Here is a 20,191-nt window from a genome sequence, read left to right as displayed (position 1 = left end):
TCTGAGAATGGAAACCATTAATATAGCTGTCTACATTAACACGACTTTACACTCACTCTACTGTCTCCTAGTTTATTCTACGAGCTTCTGGAATTCTTCAATATCAATTGAAGAATTGCGTATCTAGTGTAATTCTAGAATTGCACTAGAATCTAGTGTATAAACTATTAATGCTTTCTATTGAATATAAATTCTTCAATTGATATTATTGACATCAATTGATTTTCTTCAATATCAATTCTGTAGTGTCTAGAGTATACTCTTAGGGACCCTGATTCTGATTTGATAGGAGCGAATTTACAACTCTATAAATTATAAAAGCTGATAGCAAGGCAAAATAATTTTTGTCTATAAACAAATACATTCTTGTGTATGCAAATTCTTCCCAATAGACTGAATTGACTCTTTTCCCCAACATTGGAAGAATGTGCTTTCATCTGTACTTTCATTTCAATCATCTTGATCTATAAATATGTCTGGTTTTTGAGTTCTCCTTTGAACTATCTGTAACATCTTCCTGGATCCTTCATTAAGGAATTGTATAAAATATTTAACACATGTTAATCTTTATGTCTTAATCTTGTGTTTTTTGGGGAAAAGGTTCCTTAAATGGTACTCATTTTATTTTACTGTATAACCCATTTTGGATATATTTACACACACACCCACACACACACACATACACACACACACACATTAAAGCTCTTTCTTTTGACATAATATAATTTTAAAATGGCAAAAGAGAATAAAATTGTTGCTATGTTTATTAATTGTTTTGGATAATAAGACATTGCATCATGGTCCTACAGTAGTAGAAGAATTTCAGGTATCTTGAAATGTTATTATATTTTATAATCACGAACAATCTTTATCAGTAGCAACAAGGTTAGGAGAAACAACAAATTATTTTAATTACAATTCCCTAGCCAAGGATAATAATATTGTACTGTAGCAAAATAAACAAGCTGAGGAGCAGAGGGGTATGTGGAACATGTTTGCGGTATGCCAAAGGAATGATTACAATTTGACTACCAGGTTTTGTTTGTACTCACTAAGGGCTAATGAGCAATGGAGAGAATTTCATGCAGGAGCTGCTCTTGTGGAGGGAACGGAGAGAGACTAGGTGACTAGAAGAATAAGGAAGAGGGAAAGCAAACAAATATCTACAAAATTGAAAATCATACCCATCTAAGAATGTGGCTTCCTATAAATAGGGGGCCTGTCACCGTGGGCATACCTAAATGACAGGAATGTAAGGAGCAGTGTCTGAGTGTCATTGACTCTGCTTCATAGTTGAAACCAAAATTCCCTTCACTAGCCTATTCTACTCACTTATTCTTCCTAATATGTATTCATCTAAAGAAAAACATAGATCCTTTGGATTATCCCATGAAGCCCAAACAAATAGACGAAAACATAGTAGCACATAGGAGAAACTACTTGTATTTGAAATAGAAAGGTTCTGGAAGCAAAGTTTTGCTGTCCCAAATACAAGGCGTCTACTTTTTTTTTTTTTTTTATAGTCTCGCTCTGTTGCCAGGCTGGAGCGCAGTGGCACGATCTCAGCTTAATGCAGCCTCCACCTCCTGAGTTCAGGTGATTCTCTTGCCTCAGCCTCCTGAATAGCTGGGATTACAGGTATATACCACCACACCCAGCTAATTTTTGTATTTTTAGTAGAGACAGGATTTCACCATGTTGGTCAGGCTGGTCTCAAACTCCTGACCTCAGGTGATCCACCCGCCTCAGCCTCCCAAAGTGCTGGGATTACAGGCATGAGCTATTGCGCCTGGCCACGTGGCATCTACTAAACCAGTCAGGAATCAGTAGATCATCAGCAAACAGGATAGTGTCTACCTTTGGGGATGTTGGCTGAGTACATTTTTAGTCTTTGAAAACTATTCTTGGATTTCTATAGGAAGGAACCATAAAATGTAAGACATACTGGCACAAATACTGCCACTTAGTAAGCTGCAAAAGGGTTTGGCTGTTAATAGCTTGCAGAATTCCTGTTTGCCTTCCTTTTCCAGAAATAATGAAAAAAATGATATGCTTTACAGTGAGTAAGTACATTAAGGGGTTCATATGATGTTAAAAGGAATGCCTTTCTATATGACAAACACATACCAGCTTAAAGGGTTTCCTATTGATCACAAAACATCAAAAGGCCTTAGTCTGCACTTAGAAGAATGAGATCAGTACAGGACTCTATTAAATGCTTGATTTGGATGAGTAGGTAGCTCAGCATTCCATCAGTCAACCATTAAAGTGAACTGCCAGTGAAGAATGCCACGAGAGTAAGTACAGAGCTAGAACTGGGGCATCGTCAACTGCTATTAAAGAAAATCATAACTAAGGAATTAAATCTGGGGCTAATGGCCCAAAGTATTCGCAAGTATAACATCTACCATAGAATCATTTTTGGGAGAGATAACTTGACAGTTAGTCTTCTGGCTTTTATCAAGACTAGACTATATCTAAAACTGCTGCAGACCAATGAATTTGTCCTATTGTAAAAAATACTTTAGAGAATGATTTTCTGGCATCCATTTAAATGATTAATCACTTGTACTTTAAGAAACTTCTTTCTTATAGTTATTTCTAAAACTCGAGGCTGGGTGTAGTGGCTCATGCCTGTAATCCCAACACTGGGAGGCTGACGGGGGTGGCAGATTGCTTGAGCTCAGAAGTTCAAGACCAGCCTGGCCAATATGCCAAAACCCTGTCCCTACTAAAAGTACAAAAATTAGCTGGGTGTGGTGGTACAGGCCTGTAATCCCAGCTACTTGGGATGCTGTGGCACAAGAATCATTTGAACCAAGGAGACAGAGGTTGCATTGAGCCGAGATTGTGCCACTGCCCTCCAGCCTGGGCCATAGAACGAGACTCTGTCTAAATACAAAAACAAAAACAAAACAAAAACAAAAAACCCTCCTAAGGCACAAACCCATTTCTTTTCATCTTTAAAATAAATTTATGAAAGGCTCTATAATATACTCAAAAATAGAAGGGTAGAATGGCCAATCACATATATGTAACAATTTTCAAGATTTTCCCATATTTGCATCACTTATTACTATTTTCTTTGATAAAACATTTTAAAGCAAATTCTAGACATACACACTTCACTATGGATGCCTAAATTTTAAAAGATTTTGACATTCATTTCTATCCATTAGGCAACATTATCACACCTAGTGAAATTAGCAGTCATTCTTTGGTGGAATCCATGAACACGTCAATGACCAAAATCTCCTCTCTTGGCAAAAATATGTTTTTGCAACTGGTTCTTTAAATCATTCAAACAAGGCCTACATATTATAACTGATTAAGTCTTTACTCATTAAGACCAGTGCCTCTCAAACTTTAATATGTAAATGAATCACTTAGGGATCTTAAGATTCGGTAGGGTCTGGGCAGGGCCAGAGCTATTGCATTTTAACATCTCCCAGATAGTGCCAATGTTGCTGGACTCAAACTGGACCACACTAGCAAGATCCTAGCAAAGACCCATTTGTTTTGTTTTGTTTTGAATGCCAAGAGCTTGTTATAGGAACAGGTCAGTTATCCTGGTATAGATTTGCATGTTTGCTTCCATGTCGTATTTTTTAACTTATTCCTCCTTTATTACCCTTAATTTGTAATTAAGTAAATGACGTTAAGCCTAAAAACTTGAATAGATTCAAGCTCATCTTTTTTTGGGAATAATTTATTGAGGAGATATGTGATCATTTAAGTATTTGATCTGTAGGAATATCATCCTTATATTTCATAGTAATATAGTGTTAAAAAGAGGGCTCTACAGTCAGATTTCTATTAGTTCACGTCCACCTCCATCACTTACTACTTGTATGACCTTAGCAAGTTACTTAATTTCCCTAAACCTCAGTTTTCTCATCTGTAAAATGAGTAAAATAATAGTACCTGTATTATAGAGCACATGACAAGTGATCAGTAAACGTATGCTATTATAACTTGATTCTGTAACCTTTTTACTCTGAGACAAAATATTTTGGTTGCTGAGACCTTTCTACTAAAACTAAGTTTTCGGTCCTATGTTCATTTGAGGCTACCCTATAAATCAGCTATACGTTTGCATACCACAGAACTAGGCAAGACCCTCAGAGGGAGCATATTATTAGTTTTTGGAGGATTTTCTTTTCATGTTTTAACTTATCTGTCAGGTTATAATGGCTCATAAAGCCTAAAAATAAGACTTTAACAAATCTTATGTTAACTCAACCAAGTAAGTCTTTCAAAGAGTATTAGTTCTTGGTAGTTTATCATAGAAATTTTGTAACAAAATGGTACTAAGTAAAATGTTTCAAAATCATCCTAAGGTGGATATTAGAAAACTAACGGAGATTATTGTTGATTCATGGAAATCCCATATGAATTATATAGCCTTTTTGTATGTCTTATTAATAAGTAAATTGCTAAAGTTAAGCATATGGGACCTCTGATATTTCCTTATCTTTGTTTAATAAGCTTCTGCAATTTGGAATGAATCCCCTAATTAAACTTGACACTTTAGCAAATCTAAGAAGCTAGAGAAGGAAGCCTAGGATGATCCAAAATAGCAATGTACATTATGAGTTGTCTTATGACTTTAGGAACATAGCAGATGATTTATATGAAAGTGAAGTCTACAATTATAAGTTGAAGCCTTGACTAGTAAATTATTCCTCTCCTTGTAATAAATTCCATCAGCACAGAGTAACTTTGAGCCACCTTTCAAAAGAAGCAACTGCTGGTCCAGATGATCAGGGCCAAAAATAAATTAGGCAACAAGCCCAACATCCTTCTACACTTTGGTCTTTTCTTTTTTCCTTTTGAGCTTGATTTTTTTCAGATGTCTTTCCTAGAAGACTATGACTTTCACAGATATGTTATCTTACTTTAATGATACAAAGATGGTAGAATTGACAAAGAATACTAGGACAAAAGAAAAATAATTGAAGGGAATATTTTGAAAGTCAGCAACTTTCTAAGTTATTTGTAAGACAGCCATATAATAGCAGCAGAGTAAAGTAGTGCTGTTACCATAATTTTGTAGTGTTTACTATTACGCAATATTTTGTTCGGCTAGTTGTTTTTGAAACAGGGTCTCACTCTGTCACCTAGGCTGGAGCACAGTGATATGATCTCAGTTCACTACAGCCTCTGCCTCCTGGGCTCAAGCAAGTCTCTTACCTCAGCCTCCTGAGTAGCTGAGACCACAAGCACACACCACTATGCCCAGATAATTTATTTATTTTTTTGTATTTTTGGTAAAGACAGGGTTTTGCCAGTTGCCCAGGCTGGAATATGCAATATTTTGAATCATACTATTTACATTGTGATGCAAGGAAAGCATAACTAGAAATTATATGACAGGCTACAAAATTATGTCTAACTTGACACAAGGCAGAAAAAAATTGAAATAAAAGAAAAGAGGCATATAAAGTGTTTCCTTTTTTTGAGTGCTTGGACCAAAATTAAGATCAATACAGAAGAAAGAAAAACCCATCAATTATTAGATAGTAGAGCATTTCATTTGACAACTTGTTTGATTTTCAGACATTTAACTGCATTTAGCCTGAAATTACTGATTTAAAAACCCAACATAAAAATGAACTAGATGAAACAAGATTATCCAGAAACAAACACAATAACATTTTAAAAACATGTTCTAATTTTAGGCCATAGCAGTTTCCCAAAAATTATCCATATAAAGATAAAAGACACAGAACATGCTTTACGTGATTAATCAGTTGAATAATGGATGATACTGCAAAACTAGATATGTACTTGTAAGACATCACTTGGAGGTAATTTTTTTTTCACATTAAGTTTGAAGAACACAATTTTTTTTTTCTCTCTAAATCTTTTATTAAAATCTGAAGGGTAGCTCTAACTGGATCACGTTGTATCTTTCTTCATTTGAAATCTAGAAAACGTTCTGTCTTCCTAATCTATGTTTAGGTTTAGTGAGCATATTAACATTTTCTCAGTGAGTATACCCTTTTTGGTGTCCTTGTCTAGGATAAGAACTAAAATATTCCCAGGGCCGCTGATTTTATTTCAGTTTCCAAACTAAGTATTTAGCATATTTTTGTACTGTATCTTGATAAGGCATATAGTAGTATATAAGGTGCTATAATAAATAGCCAATATAGCAATTTTCTTAGAACTTTACTGAAGGGATTTTTTCAGTCAGTAATTAAATCACTATCTCCGCAATATGTTCTCCAAGTAAACTGTGCTAAAGATCACTGAACATCTGTATGACATTATTAGAATTAAATCTTTCTTAGTAGGCTGATTATAATCATTTACAACATGATCTAGTTTATTATTGGCATACAGTAACCATTTAATAAATATCTGTTAAATAAATAAATACATACTAACAGAATGCAATGAAAACATATTACATATTCACTTATTGCTCTCAATATAGGCTTACACTGTAAAATATTCTATCTTTAACAATTCAATTTATAACAACTTAAAAATTAAGACCACAAAAACATTTTGCTAGGGTTCTTACGGCAGCTAAAGAAAAGACTAATAGATAAATTCAAAGTGAGATGCTTAAACAGTTCAAGGGTGAATATTTCTAAAGACTTTACATTGCTACCTTAATTTCGTGTTCTATCCACATGCATGTAAAATGACAGGTTAACATCCTCACCGAATGCTATCAACAACCACCACAGAGTAGTTGTGAGCTTTTAGAAAACCACAAGTGATAATGTAATATCTACATTTATCTCTATTTATAGATAATATATTTATATGTTTGTATTTATATTCTATTTATATAGATGTGGAAATTAAGGTAATAAAGGAAGGAATTAAGATATAAGGAGTATTAGTAATGATCAAACATACACAGGGTTAAGTCAGCTCTTACGCTGATCTAAAAAGCTTCAAGCACTTCCACTCTCTTGGTTTCTTTTTTGCCTTTCATCTCTCAACCACTCACATATTGGTCTTTCTTACCTTTCATTATAGAACGAGTATTTGACATGTTTAATCAATATTTTCTCCTTTTCCAATTATCTTCGTGCCCAGTAACTACTCCTCATCTCTCTCCGAACAACTCCCCAAAAGTCCCTTACATTTTCTCCCTGCACCTTCTGCCCTCAGCTGGCACAGGCAGCAACACAGCATGAAGCAGGGTTTTGGTGCTCTTTGTCAATAGCAACTGAGCCCTAGAACTAGAAGGGTTAGAATCAGAGAAAGCAAGGAACGTGTTTTTGATAATTCTATACACTAAAAATAATACTTTTAGTAGATATTTTAATCACATATACAAATCTAATTAAAAGTTTTTCACTTTTTAATTTATGTTTGGCATGCTGTAAACCCTCTAGTAAATATTATTCCTTGTACCTTCCTCTTTGCTCATCTGCTGTCATGGTACTTTGTGTAAATAACCTACTTCCTCTTCCAGATCATGCTACCATAGTCTTTACTTCTTGCATGTGTTTTTGAGTTCTGCTGTGCCTATTAATTAAAAAGACAAAGAAACCTTACAGTAACACAACAATAAAACACAACAAGAAAGCTCGGAATCAAAAGACTTTGTTTCTAGTTTTATAGTAGATGTATAACTCATTGGCCAAGTATCTTAGGCATACATGACCTTTACCATTCCTGTGCCTGTTTTCTTAGCTGAAAAATGGTGAAGTTGAAGTCCAAATTGTAAGAGTCCTTCTCTGTTCAGAGATTGAATGAGTTAAGACCTATTTACACCTATGTCATTCATCTCTGCAACAACCTTGATGGGAAGGAGAGTAAGTAACATTATCGCCATACTGCAGATAAAGAAACGGAAGCTAAAGGAGATTGTAGGACTATTCTACTGCTGCACATTTGTCTGGTAGCAGCGCTAGGACCCAAACCCAGGCTTTATTTGCCTTTTATATCTACAGAGAAAGCTAAGCCACAATCTCCCAGAGAAAGCTAAGCCATAATCTCCATATATAAAGAGGAGACAAAGGGGGTAAATTGGTGAGATTTTAATGTTTGTCTAATAAATGTAAAGACAGAGGCAGCAGTTTCTCTTAAGAAAGAGACTGTACTTTATAGATAGACTGTGTTTAGATCACATTGACTATTATTTTGTTTTACATTATTACTCTTTTCTCCCAGAGTACCAAATCTGCTTTGGACTTTATAGTTGTTGAATCTCACTCACAGATGGAGAATCCTACCACACAAGTTTTTTTAAGAGCAGTTTGTTAAAAATAATGTTTGCTCTCTTCCTTGGCAGAATAATAATGCAGAATGAATATTTATGTGTTTTATTCTATAATTTATGAAATGTCTTTGTGGTGATATTATGTAGGTTCTCTGTATTTAAGGACATAATAAAAATTATAGAAGTATTTCTGTTCTGGTGGTTTTTACATATTATATAATAACGAATAGCATATGTGCATTAATGAGTTTTTAAATTATGCTATTGAACGTGAAAAAATAGAACATGGACAGTAGCAACAGCGATGATTTACTTTGTCAGTTAGGCCATCTGCTATTTTTACCAAATTCTTCAGGGAACATGGCAGTAGCTGGATGACTAGGACCCTGGACAAGCAGTCAGAAGATCCAAGCTCTATTCATAGAACTTACACTGACTCACTTGGTGACCATGTGCTCATCAGTTGATCTCTCGTAAGTTCTCAGATGTTAGAATTTGGGAGTGTTTCCTCATTTGCCAACCTCTCAGAAATGCCATGAATGTAGGTTTGTCTGTGTTTGCAAAATATTGTTAAAAAGGATCAGGAGGAAAAAAAACCAGACTTGAATAGCAGGCATAGCACATGGTATAACTAGTCTTTTTAAAGAGAATTTAAATGTTATTTTACTATCTAAGCATACCTTTTCTCTCCTTCAACTTTGTCTCTTTCTTATCTGGCAAGAAAATCCCTCAGGTTTGGGGGTACAGGAGAAGAATGAAGTAAAAGAGGGTGATTTTGTCTTTTCTTCACTCTCTCTTACTCTGTTACCCTCTAAGTCTGTCTATGCTCTTTCATAATCTAGCTGAGTGTTAGTTGAAGTGTTAGTGCAGTTAAACATTAAATGGACGCAGAAATGCAGCATGTGTGAGAAAGGAGAGAGCCCAGATACTTTAAAATTATCTTTGGGGTGTGTTTTATTCCTTCAATTTTCAACAAATATTGAGTGCTGAACATCACGATGCTAAGCCCTGAAGATACGAAGACAATGGAGACATAGTGCTGCATTCCTGGAAGTACCAGCAGATCAGAGGCATCAGATATACAGGCAAATCATTACACTACAAGTATGATGAGTGTGAAGATGTAAGAGGATAGCAGAGAGGGGATGGGCATCTAGAAAGAGTCCAAGAAGTGAGGTAGCAGCTAACCTTGGAGGACAAGGAAAGCAAAACAAAATATTTTTTAGATACTGTAAGTTTTATAGTAATGGTTTTTTATAAAATGAATATTTAATCAAATGGAATTGTAGACCAGGCAATGTGCCAAGCAACAGTAAAATCTATAAAAGCATCAATTTTAGAGTTGGAGAGATAAAATTCAACTCCATTCCTATCTATAGGTGTGACCTTGGGAAAGTTGCCTGACCTCTCAAAATCTGTTTCTTCATTTATAGAATGGAGTTTTCAAAAGCATCTACATCTTTTGGGGTTGTATGAAGATTAAATAAGACAATATGTATAAGTTCCTTGCCCAGTCCTTGGCACCTGGTAAGATGGTAAAGGCTCAATGAATGCTAGTTATTATGAAATATTTCTACATATTTTCTCATTGTACCTTTGTAGCAATCCAATGGATAGGCATTCCTAATGTCAGCTCTTTGGGACGAAGATATAGAAAACAGGAGGTTCTAGGAATATAGGTTACAGACCCTTAAAAGGCCCACTTGTGCCATAAGAAGGAGTTTGGACCACAGAGAAGGCAGTAGGAAATCTTCAAAGATTTTTAAAAGACAGAACCAATGAGTTTTATGTTTTAGAAAGATTGTTTTATATATATATATATTGCACTTCAGGTTCTGGGGTACATGTGCAAAACATGCAGGATTGTTGCACAGGTACATACGAGGCAATGTGGTTTGCTACCTCCATCCCCCTGTCACCTATATCTGGCATTTCTCCCCATGTTATCCCTCCCCAACTGCCTACTTCTGGCTGTCCCTCCCCTAGTCCCCACCAACAGACCCCAGTATGTGATGCTCCCCTCCCTGTGTCCATGTGTTCTCATTGTTCAACACCTGCTTATGAGTGAGAACATGCAGTGTTTGGTTTTCTGTTCTTGGGTCAGTTTGCTGAGAATGATGGTTTCCAGATTCATCCATGTCCCTACAAAGGACATGAACTCATCTTTTTTTTATGGCTGCATAGTATTCCATGGTGTATATGTACCACATTTTCCTTGTCCAGTAAATCATTGATAGGCATTTGGATTGGTTCCAGGTCTTTGCTATTGTAAACAGTGCCACAACGAACATACATGTGCATGTGTCTTTATAATAGAATGATTTATAATCCTTTGGATATATACCCAGTAATGAGATTGCTGGGTCAAGAAAGATTGTTAAGACTGCAGTGTAGATAATGGATTGGAAAGGCAGGGAGAAACCGGGAAGATAGGAGTCCAGTTAGGAATTCTATGTAGTAAATCTCTCTGTGTAATAGTGGCATGGGAAATCTCCTAAGTGCAATCATACAGACCTGAGGAAGGGTGGCTAGCTGGTGGATCCCCTGTGCCCTTAATTTTCACCTATTCCCGTATCAATCCTGTCATGCCAAAGGTTTTAGGATTCACTTCCAAAATGCTTAATGCTTTCCACTCTGAATCCTACCAGTAATGGTGGTCTCTTTATTGCTGAGTGGCATGAGGTTTTAAAAAAACAATAAGCTTCCTGCTGGAAATGAAAGAAGTCAATGTCAGTATAATTGTTTCTTGGCTGCAAGGAAGAAGTAGAAAGGTTCCCTAAAAACATTTGGGTAGTTTGGTAGCTTAATCGTTTTTGTCATCTTCATATGTTCATGATGTCATCATTATTATGCTACTACATTGATTCAATAGTAAATCAGACATAATAGTAGAGTTGAGGTAAAATGCAGATATAGAATATCTCAGTTTACCATTTTTAAGCATCAGGTAGCTATTGTTTCATCTTTTTTCTTTCAAAAAGTTGATTTTCCTTATCTCAACAGCATTTATTATTTCTACTATAAAATACTAGCCCCTTTCCACTATTTTTGCTAGAGATTCTACATATTAAAATGTTTACATTTAAAAAGTAATGAATGCAAGGGAAGTTTAAGACATGTTGAAGGCTACTCTTCTCTCAGAACACCAGAAACTAAATAACTTGTAAGGAATGCTTTGTTATGTAACATCATCTGAATATATACCATGAGAAATCTCTGAGAAACCAAGTTTTCTTATGATATATCACTATTCTATCCTGAATTCTTCCCTTTATGGATGTACCTCTGATTCAGTTTTGCTTAGTAGCATGTGCTCTTTTTGCCTTGATTTTAGTTGGCTTGCATAACATGTGCATGTACTTTGAGATATATATTATTGAAGACATGAGAGGTTAACTATGGAGAAAAGCATCAAAACATAATAGAGGAAATGTACCCAAGCATTTCATATTTTTCAGGACTCGCATCTTTTAAATAATGTAAGAAAAGTGTATCTAGCACTTTACAAAAGTTCTTGAGCACGTTAAAATCATGATGCATTTAAAATATGCTAATTATCATATATATTTAAAAATTAATTTGAAATATTTATCACAACACTAGTGAATAATAACCACAAGATTTTTTTCCTCAAGTTTAAGATCTGGTAGAAGTGATTTGTAAAAAAATATTACAAAGATCTACAATGTTAAACCAGGAAAGCAGCTTTGAGACTTGGCAGAAAAGTGAAATAATTTTTTTAAAAGATATTCTTAAACACACACCTCAAGCTTAATAAATGTGTAAGTGTTAAAAAAAGAAAGCCTAAGAAAATGAGCTACTTTTAAGGTAAAAAAATTTACAACATGAATTTAATAATTCAGACAGGGAAGGTGTTAAGAAACCAGCAGACCAAAGCAAAAATAAGTAAATTAATGTAAAAATATGAAAAGGACTGCATGAGAAGTGAAAAGCCACCAAACTTCAATCAAGGCCATGCCATACAGAGAATGACATGTGTAGAAATACAAATAAATATTAAAAAAATAAGAAACAAGAAAGACTAGGGTTTTTTTAGAAAATTAATTTTAAAGATACCTTCATCTTATCATCTGCACAGGGTAAAAAGGGTTTTTAGTTAATAGTTGAGTCAGTAAATAATATACTTCTATATGATATATTAAAAATATTTTTTAATAAGGAAAAACATGATTAGCTATCTCTTACCTCTAAAAAGTGGGATTTATAGCTTCAACACTGGAATATTTTTAATGTATCTAGATTGTTTTTTCAATTTAAAAAATTTTCTTTTTTCTTGTAAGAACTTATGCTATAACACACACACACACACACACACACACACACACACCCACCCACCCCAGAAGAGAGCACCATAGTACTTCTTGATAGAAAATATAATTTTTAATTCTGAAAATTATATATTAGTATTTGAAAAGATATGAAATTAAAAGCAATTTGTAAGCATATAGAGGAGAAAAATATGCATTAAATATAGCTGAAATTCATATGATAAAAAGACATAAATAATCTAATATACTTTTACAATAAAGTAAACATGTGAAAAGTAACTATAGCTCACTTCTTTGAATTTTTAAGTGCCATCACATGTGAAGTCATTTCAACAAGATTGGGAAACATTATCGATTATACAATGAAGAAACACCTTAGTGACTAAGATGGCTAAGCTAGGAGACCTAAACTATCATTGCCCTAGTTTGGATTGTCAACATTTCTCATCAGGCCTAAGCTATCCTGTTCTCCTCAAATACATGTTTCAGAGAGAATTACTTAAAACTTAAATCTGACAGTGACCATCACATAAATTATAAACTAGCCACCCAGGAGAATCAACGATGTGGTTGAACAGAGAGTGTAGATTCTTGCTCTGCACACGTGTGCTATTAGAACAAACCAGCGTTGCCTATTTTTAATTCATTGCAGCAATTCTTTTTGTTTTCCTGTTTTGAGCCTTTAGTTATACCAAAGACACAAATCCATTTTCTATCCAAGGTAAAAGGCAGTTTTGACTTTCTGAAAATTTCAATTTATTTATTTTTATAGAGAGTGTGGTTTCACCTTGTTGTCCAGACTTGTCTCGAACTCCTAGGCTCAAGTAATTCTCTTGCCTCAGCAATCGGATTACAGGTGCACACAACTGCTCCCAGATAGAAAATTTTGATTTAGCCTAGTGAGTCAAGGATAGCACGTCAAACACATGGGGTATGGGGGAGAGAAGTGGGGTTATAGGCCTTTTTAAGACCTTTTTATAGAATTCATATAACATTTTGGTATCATAATTTCCTTATCTATAAAACAAATAACATTAGGCTTGGCCAGGTGCAGTGGCTCATGCCTGTAATCCTAGCACTTTGGGAGGCCAATGTGAGAAGATTGCTTGAGCCCAGCAGTTCAAGACCATCTTGGGCAACATGATGAAACTCCATCTCTACAAAAAATAGAAAAATTAGCCAGGCATGGTGGCACATGCCTGAAGTCCCAGCTCCTCATAAAGCTGATATGGGAGGATCAATTGAGCCCAGGGAGGTCAAGGCTGCAGTGAGCCATGATTGCGCCACTGCACTCCAGCCCAGGCAACAGAGTGAGATCGTGTCCAAAAACAAACACTAGGTCTGCATACTTCAAAGTGATGTTACGAAATGTTAAATAAAATGAGAACGTATGTCAAAAGTTTTTTACAGTGCAGAGCAATGTCAAGTTACTTCCTACGATAAATAATGGTAGATTTGCAACTGGGACACACCTGAAAAACAGCAATTCCAGTGCTTTTAGACATAAATGAAGGTCAGCTCTGAGTGTACGCCCAGCTCTCAGCTATCTCTGAGACCTCATTTTTGTACCCCTACCACTCTTGCCCATCTTACTGGCATTCGTTCTGTTCCTTGAACAAAGCAAATTAATTTCCACCACCAGGTTTTTCTATCTGGTTAGCTATTCTTTCCGATCCTTGTTTGTCTGGTTTCTTCTCACAATTTGTGTTTCGATTCTAATGACACCTTCTCAGAGATGCCCCCATCGTTATCCAGGCTAATTACACCACTGCCCTATCCTACTCCAGTCTCAGCAGATCATATTACTCTCTTATTTTCTTCTTAACATTTGTTATCTAAATGTCTTACTCTTTCTTTACTTCCTTATTTATGGAATGGCCACCATACAAGGGCACTATGCCCTCTTATCAAAGGACCTGAGTGACCCAGCAGTCTGTCACTAAGCTAGACCATATTGCCAATGGTTTGAATGAAAGAAAGCTCAGAATGACTTTGTCAAATAAGGGAAATAATCAGTTGAAAACCTGACCTTCCAGAGGAACAAGGGTGGGGAGATAAGAAAACACACATGTGAAGAAAAACACTAAACAGACACAGGATAACACAGGGTAATTTGTGTGTGTGTATGTGTATGTGTGCGTGCTGTAGGAAGCTGAAGCTGGCTTAATGTGTTAGCGAAAATAACAATTTGGAAAACAGAATTTCTTGTTCTGGTTTGTCAGAAGGAATAGATTGAGGCAGTCTGGGGAAGTGAACCTGACAGTGGTCTCACATGATGCATCTGAATAAGTAATGATACCCTTTTACAAGTTAAATTCAACACATCCTTTCCATAACTGATTTGCCTGTAATTTCTATTCTATGGCATATAAAATGTTATTTAAAAACCTTCTCCCTTACAAAGTCCCATCCTCTATAGGAAAATCCTGAGGCAAGTCACATTGCTCTTCGGTACTCTCCCACCTCCTCTTGCAGAAACTGTTTCTTCAGTCTTCAGTTCTTTAATCCCTTTCTACCACTGTTATTCACCTGCCCCACAACTTACTCTGCCAGGCCCCACTTTCAGCTGTCAGAAGATCTCTGCTTGGGGTTTCTTCTTCTAAATTTCAATTTAGAGATTGTCTGAGTATGTGTCTGTCTCATTAGATTCCATGTATAATACCAAATATGTCCTCACAGTGCCAACTTACTACGGAATACAGTAGGCATTCAATGCACATTTTCATTTTATAGTTTTCCTTGTGCTTTTCTTTTTACCATTGTGTATATGTTGACTTTATTATTACTACTTGAATGTCTACATGGGTGGGATTAGGGTTTTTTTTAAAATATGTATTTTCCATTTTTAAAAAGTCTCATACTTTTTTAACAAAGAGAAATTAAAGAAGAATGGGAAAAAGGAGCTTTACTATATCTGACAGTGTTGTCAGTAGCAGATGACACTCAGCTTTTCCATTTAGCTGGATGGAAAGCATATTCCTCAGGGAATAGAGGAATCTATAGGTAGCTCTCTTCTTCTAATTAATCTACTCAATTAGTGATCTGAGCATATATTTTAGAGCCAGGGTCTTGGGTTTTACTCTTAGCTCTGACACTTGCTTAGCTTGTTTGACTTTGAAGAAGTTTCTTAATTTTTCTGTCTTTAACTTTCTCATCAGTAAAATGGGGGTAATAATTGTACCTATTGAGGGTACAGGGTTAACTGAGGATATATTCAACAAATAATTTTTGAAGACATTCTACATATTAGGTCCTGCTCTTTGTACAAGGGATGGAATATGGAGAAAAAAAGACAAAAATTTATTTTTTCTAATGTTTGTGTTCCAGTAAGGTAGATAAATATACACATACCTGTATGTGTTAGTGTTAAGGAGAAAAAAAAAAAGCAGAGAAGAGTGTACGTGAAACTGTTGATGGGCAGGGGATTTGAAGTTTTAGGTATGGTGGTCAGGGAAGGACTCCCTGAAAAGACAATTTTTTTTTTTTTTTTTTGAGACGGAGTTTCGCTCTTGTTACCCAGGCTGGAGTGCAATGGCGCGATCTCGGCTCACCGCAACCTCCGCCTCCTGGGTTCAGGCAATTGAAAAGACAATTTTATAAGAACCTGAAGAAAGTGAAGGAGTTGGCCATGTGCATCTCTAGGGGGAGAGCCTTCAAGGTAGAGAGCACAATGATTGTAAAGGCCTTGAGAAAGAAGCAGGCATGGTGTGTTCAAGGAATAGCAAAGAGGCCAGTGAGGTCAGAATGGAGTAATGGTTGGGAAATTGTGTGAAGTAAGGGGGGTGTGTGTGTGTGTGTTGGGGGTGATCAGTTAGGGACCTGTGGGCCACGATTAGGACTTTGGGTTTGGACAAATCAGTGATGCAATGAGATTCATGTCTGAACCACATTCTTCCCAGTTGCCTGACTGAAAACCGACTGGGGCAGGGTTTGGGGAACAAGAGCAGAGGCAAGGAGACCAGTCAGAAGGCTCTTGCCACAGTGCAGTCAAAAGATGATGGTATTTGGACCGAGGAGGAAGTAGTGCAAGTGGTAAGAGCTGGACAGATTCGGAATTTATTCTGAGAGCCAACAGGAACTCTGGGGCTGATTATATGCAGGGTCAGTAAGAAACAGAAGGTCTAGAATTACACCAATGTTTCTGGCCTGAACAGCTAAGAGAAATGAGGCTTTCATTAATGGAAATAAGAATATAGTTTAATGTATGAATAATATATTATTATGATAAAATGTGTTAACATGTTAATGAATTGGTGTATGGAAAGCACTTAGTATAGGATTTAACATCAAGTAAGCCTGATGTGTTTGTTGTTATTAATAATACATTGAAATGGGAACATTTTTAAAACTCCAGTATATGATTAAATGTTCATATTAGAGTCACAACTTGTGGTCTTTAGAAATAAAGTGACTTAAATGAGATATTAAAAGATTTTCCACTGGCAGATATAGTATAGGAGAAAAACAGAATTTTCAAGTAATGACTAAGAATTCCCTCTTGTTCAATTCCCCTTTTAACCTGCACATGCCTTTACTACAGTACTTCCTTCTTTTCTTTATTCCTGCCTTTTCGAAGTATCCCTATCTCAAAAGTAACATATACACTAAATATATTAACTTTTAATGCACAATCTTGTGTTTTATAGTTACTATAGCAATGGAATTTCTATTCAGCAGTACTATTTCAAGTACCATTGAAGTATCCTATGTTTTAAAGATGCAATAAGTTTTTTTTTACTTTTATTGTATGTTTTTGAACTGTGAAAACCAATAAAATTCATTTTTTTTTTTTTTTTTTTTTTAATAGACGGTATCTCACTCTGTTACCCAGGCTGCAATGCAGTGGTGCCGTCATAGCTCACCGCAGCCTGGAACTCCTGGACTCAAGCAATCCTCTCACCTCACTCTTTTAAGTAGCTAGGACTACAGGCATGCATCACCATGCCCAGCTAATTTTTGATTTTTTGTAGAGACAGGCGTCTCACTTTTAAATGGAAAGAATCAAGACAGGAAAGAATTGGGGAATCTAAGTAATCTCTTTTATTTTTAACAACACGGAAGTACTGTGGGTTGTGGCTTGCTAATTCAATAAAGAATACAAGCTCTCAGAGACTGGCATGCATTCAGCACTGGAATTCAGAACAGACAGGACTCTTATATTTAAGAAATAATCTGAAAATAGATTTCGTGGTTTTCTTCTAAATTCAGAAGGCTAGTTAATGGGTCATATCATCATTTCCAATGATAATTTAAAACTCTCTAGTTTGGAATGAATTATATAATTTTTCCTTCTTTCTTTTCTTTAACTTTCTACTCACATATTTCTAATAATGTTTCATTTAATGTTGATCCTTATGGTTTATAATTTAACATTACTTCTTGGCTTAAAAATACTCTCATAAACATTTCATTTTCAATATTTTTACTGGTACAATATTTTTTACTAATTATGTTAATAATTTACAGATGAAGAAATGATTTGTACTATTTCCTCTTTAGATGTGTAATTTGAAGCTCTGGGAATAATTATCACATTGCTAAATACACGTAACTTTTAATGAGCAGAAACATAACTTGAACCTGGGTCTTCAGTTTTAAAAACTTGTTCCCTGTCCATTTCATTACAGTTGAATGTTGGTAATTACTAATAAAATTCTCTGAGTATTTTCCAGGGAGTTCAGTCAAGACAGTGGCCTAAGAACCACAGTGCTAAGAAGCCAGAGTGGAAGAATGTAGTAAGGAGAGACCAAAATTGGCCATGGATAAACCACATAAGAAGAAAAGAAAACTTTATGAAGTTCCAAATATATGGCCTTTAACATATTATATAAATCACAGACTTAAGTATATATTCTCACTGCTGCATTTAATCTAAGACACCACTGATTGTGGGATGCATGACCAAGAAAGAAAGATTTTAAAAAACCTGTCAATTAAATCACAATACACCTTGATCACAAGGTGATTTTAGATTTTAAAAAATTAAAATGTGAAAAATGTACATTTTAGAATCAAAGAAATATAGTACTAGTAATTGCAGAGGGTATGAAAATTCTCAAAATCAGTTATAATACAGTCTCACTAGATAATCAATAAACACTTATTAAGTGCCTATGGATGGGTACAAAGAAGCAAAATGCATAATCTAGATGAAGAGGCTTAAGTGCTATATATGAAATATTCATTGCTATCCTTCAGTTTCACAACAATGCCACTGTTGAAGACAGCAGATCCACTTGTAGAAAATGATGTCTCAGTGTAAAAGTGCCAAGAGGATATAAGGCATAGGAGCGGGGAGGAGGAAAGAGAGAAGTACAGAGGTAGAGGCAGCTGGGGGAAGGAAGGATGGGCCAGGGAGAGGTAAGAAAGATGGGGAAGAGGTATCTAGTTGATCTAGGAGTTTCATTGATATTCAAAAGTGGTCTGAATCCTGCTCATGTCAAATCTCCTGATCTTATTAAATATAAATGCTGTCCTGTATATGAAATCATACTTTAAAACATCAGCTTTGAAAAAGGGTTCATACATTTTTATAACACCGACTGCTCCATGTTTAATACCAGAAGATTTTCTCCTTTCTTGTGTATTTTTTATTACAAAGACAATTTTAATGCCTCTCAAATTTGAACGAGATATAATTGATTAAATATTTGGCATTGCTTAAGAATTAAATCTTGTTATGACTGGTTATCAGCCTCCTCTCAGTGACTTTAAAGTTTTAGAATTTGTGGTTAAAATTAAAAAATTGTTTGGGGTCAAACCAATCACCTACATGTTTCACTTGGGACTTTTTTATAAATTAGGATTATCATCACAGTATCTGCATGCTAAACTGGAAAAAATTAAATTAGATTGTTTATTTCTAATTAAAAACATTTCTGTTTCAGGAATGAGAATTTCATAAGTTGCCTTATGATATGAAATAATTGCTTTTGAAATTACTCAAAAAGAAAAGATACTCAGCCTCTTAGCTGTGCATTATGCTCATAAATTTATTACTAATTTAAAAGGGGTAATACCCTGCAACATCATTAAGCCTCATGACTAAGTAAGTGGTAAAGCATATTATACATTCTGATACTGTCACACAGTTGGTTGTGATTGAGAAAAAACTAACCTAGTAATGGTAATTACTTCTTTTGAAAGGCAAAACTATAAATAAATAATAATGCAGAGCAATTTTATTTTTAAAAGTCAATAATGAATTCCATCTGCTGCATGCCATTAAAAATCAAAGAGGTTACTTACACGCCTCAGTTCTTTTTATATCTTTATTCCTTCCATTTAAAAGTACAAGTTGATGCTTAATCATAATGTTATTTTGGCTTATTTGACCAAAACTTCAATGGAAAAAAAAGAAAAAAGTAAAAAATTCCTCCTGTTTCTCACCTCACTTTTTTTGGAGCCTAGACAACTTAACGTAATACAAGGCTAATGAAGAACAAAGACATTTAAGCAAATGTTTAAGAGGATGGTTTGGAGCATCTTAATGAAATGAATTACAAGTCTTTGAAACCAGAATACAGTGGTGATAAAAGTGAGAGCATGTGACTTGATCTCTGCCATTACCCGAGTTAGGCACAATTTTTGAGTGAAGAATAAGGTCAGGCAACATGGAAATCTTACTAACAAATGTTGTCCTATGAATGAATAAAAGATAAATCACAAAGGACTTGTTACAAATGGCCATTGGCCACAAACGGACTCAAAA

General features: G+C 35.2%; 1 protein-coding gene across 4 annotated transcripts in view; it reads right to left on the bottom strand.

The window, feature by feature from the left end:
* The window catches only part of OXR1 (oxidation resistance 1), a 483,050-nt gene that overhangs the window by 112,108 nt on the left and 350,751 nt on the right, over nucleotides 1–20,191 (bottom strand). The window contains exon 1 of one of the 4 annotated variants that reach the window (XM_012474912.2): nucleotides 6,988–7,030. The exons of the other annotated variants lie outside the window; for them this stretch is intronic. Coding sequence (XP_012330335.2) covers nucleotides 6,988–7,015 — 28 coding nt within the window. The 5' untranslated portion in view covers nucleotides 7,016–7,030. Of the gene's footprint in view, nucleotides 1–6,987; nucleotides 7,031–20,191 lie in introns of those variants that run through there. 4 annotated transcript variants of the gene reach the window in all.

Source organism: Aotus nancymaae, unplaced genomic scaffold (assembly GCF_030222135.1).
Source record: "Aotus nancymaae isolate 86718 unplaced genomic scaffold, 86718_ANA_hifiasm-v0.15.2.pri h1tg000036l, whole genome shotgun sequence".
NCBI lineage: Eukaryota > Metazoa > Chordata > Mammalia > Primates > Aotidae > Aotus > Aotus nancymaae.
Note: the sequence above shows the minus strand (reverse complement) of the source record. Positions and strands in the feature narration are given on the sequence as shown.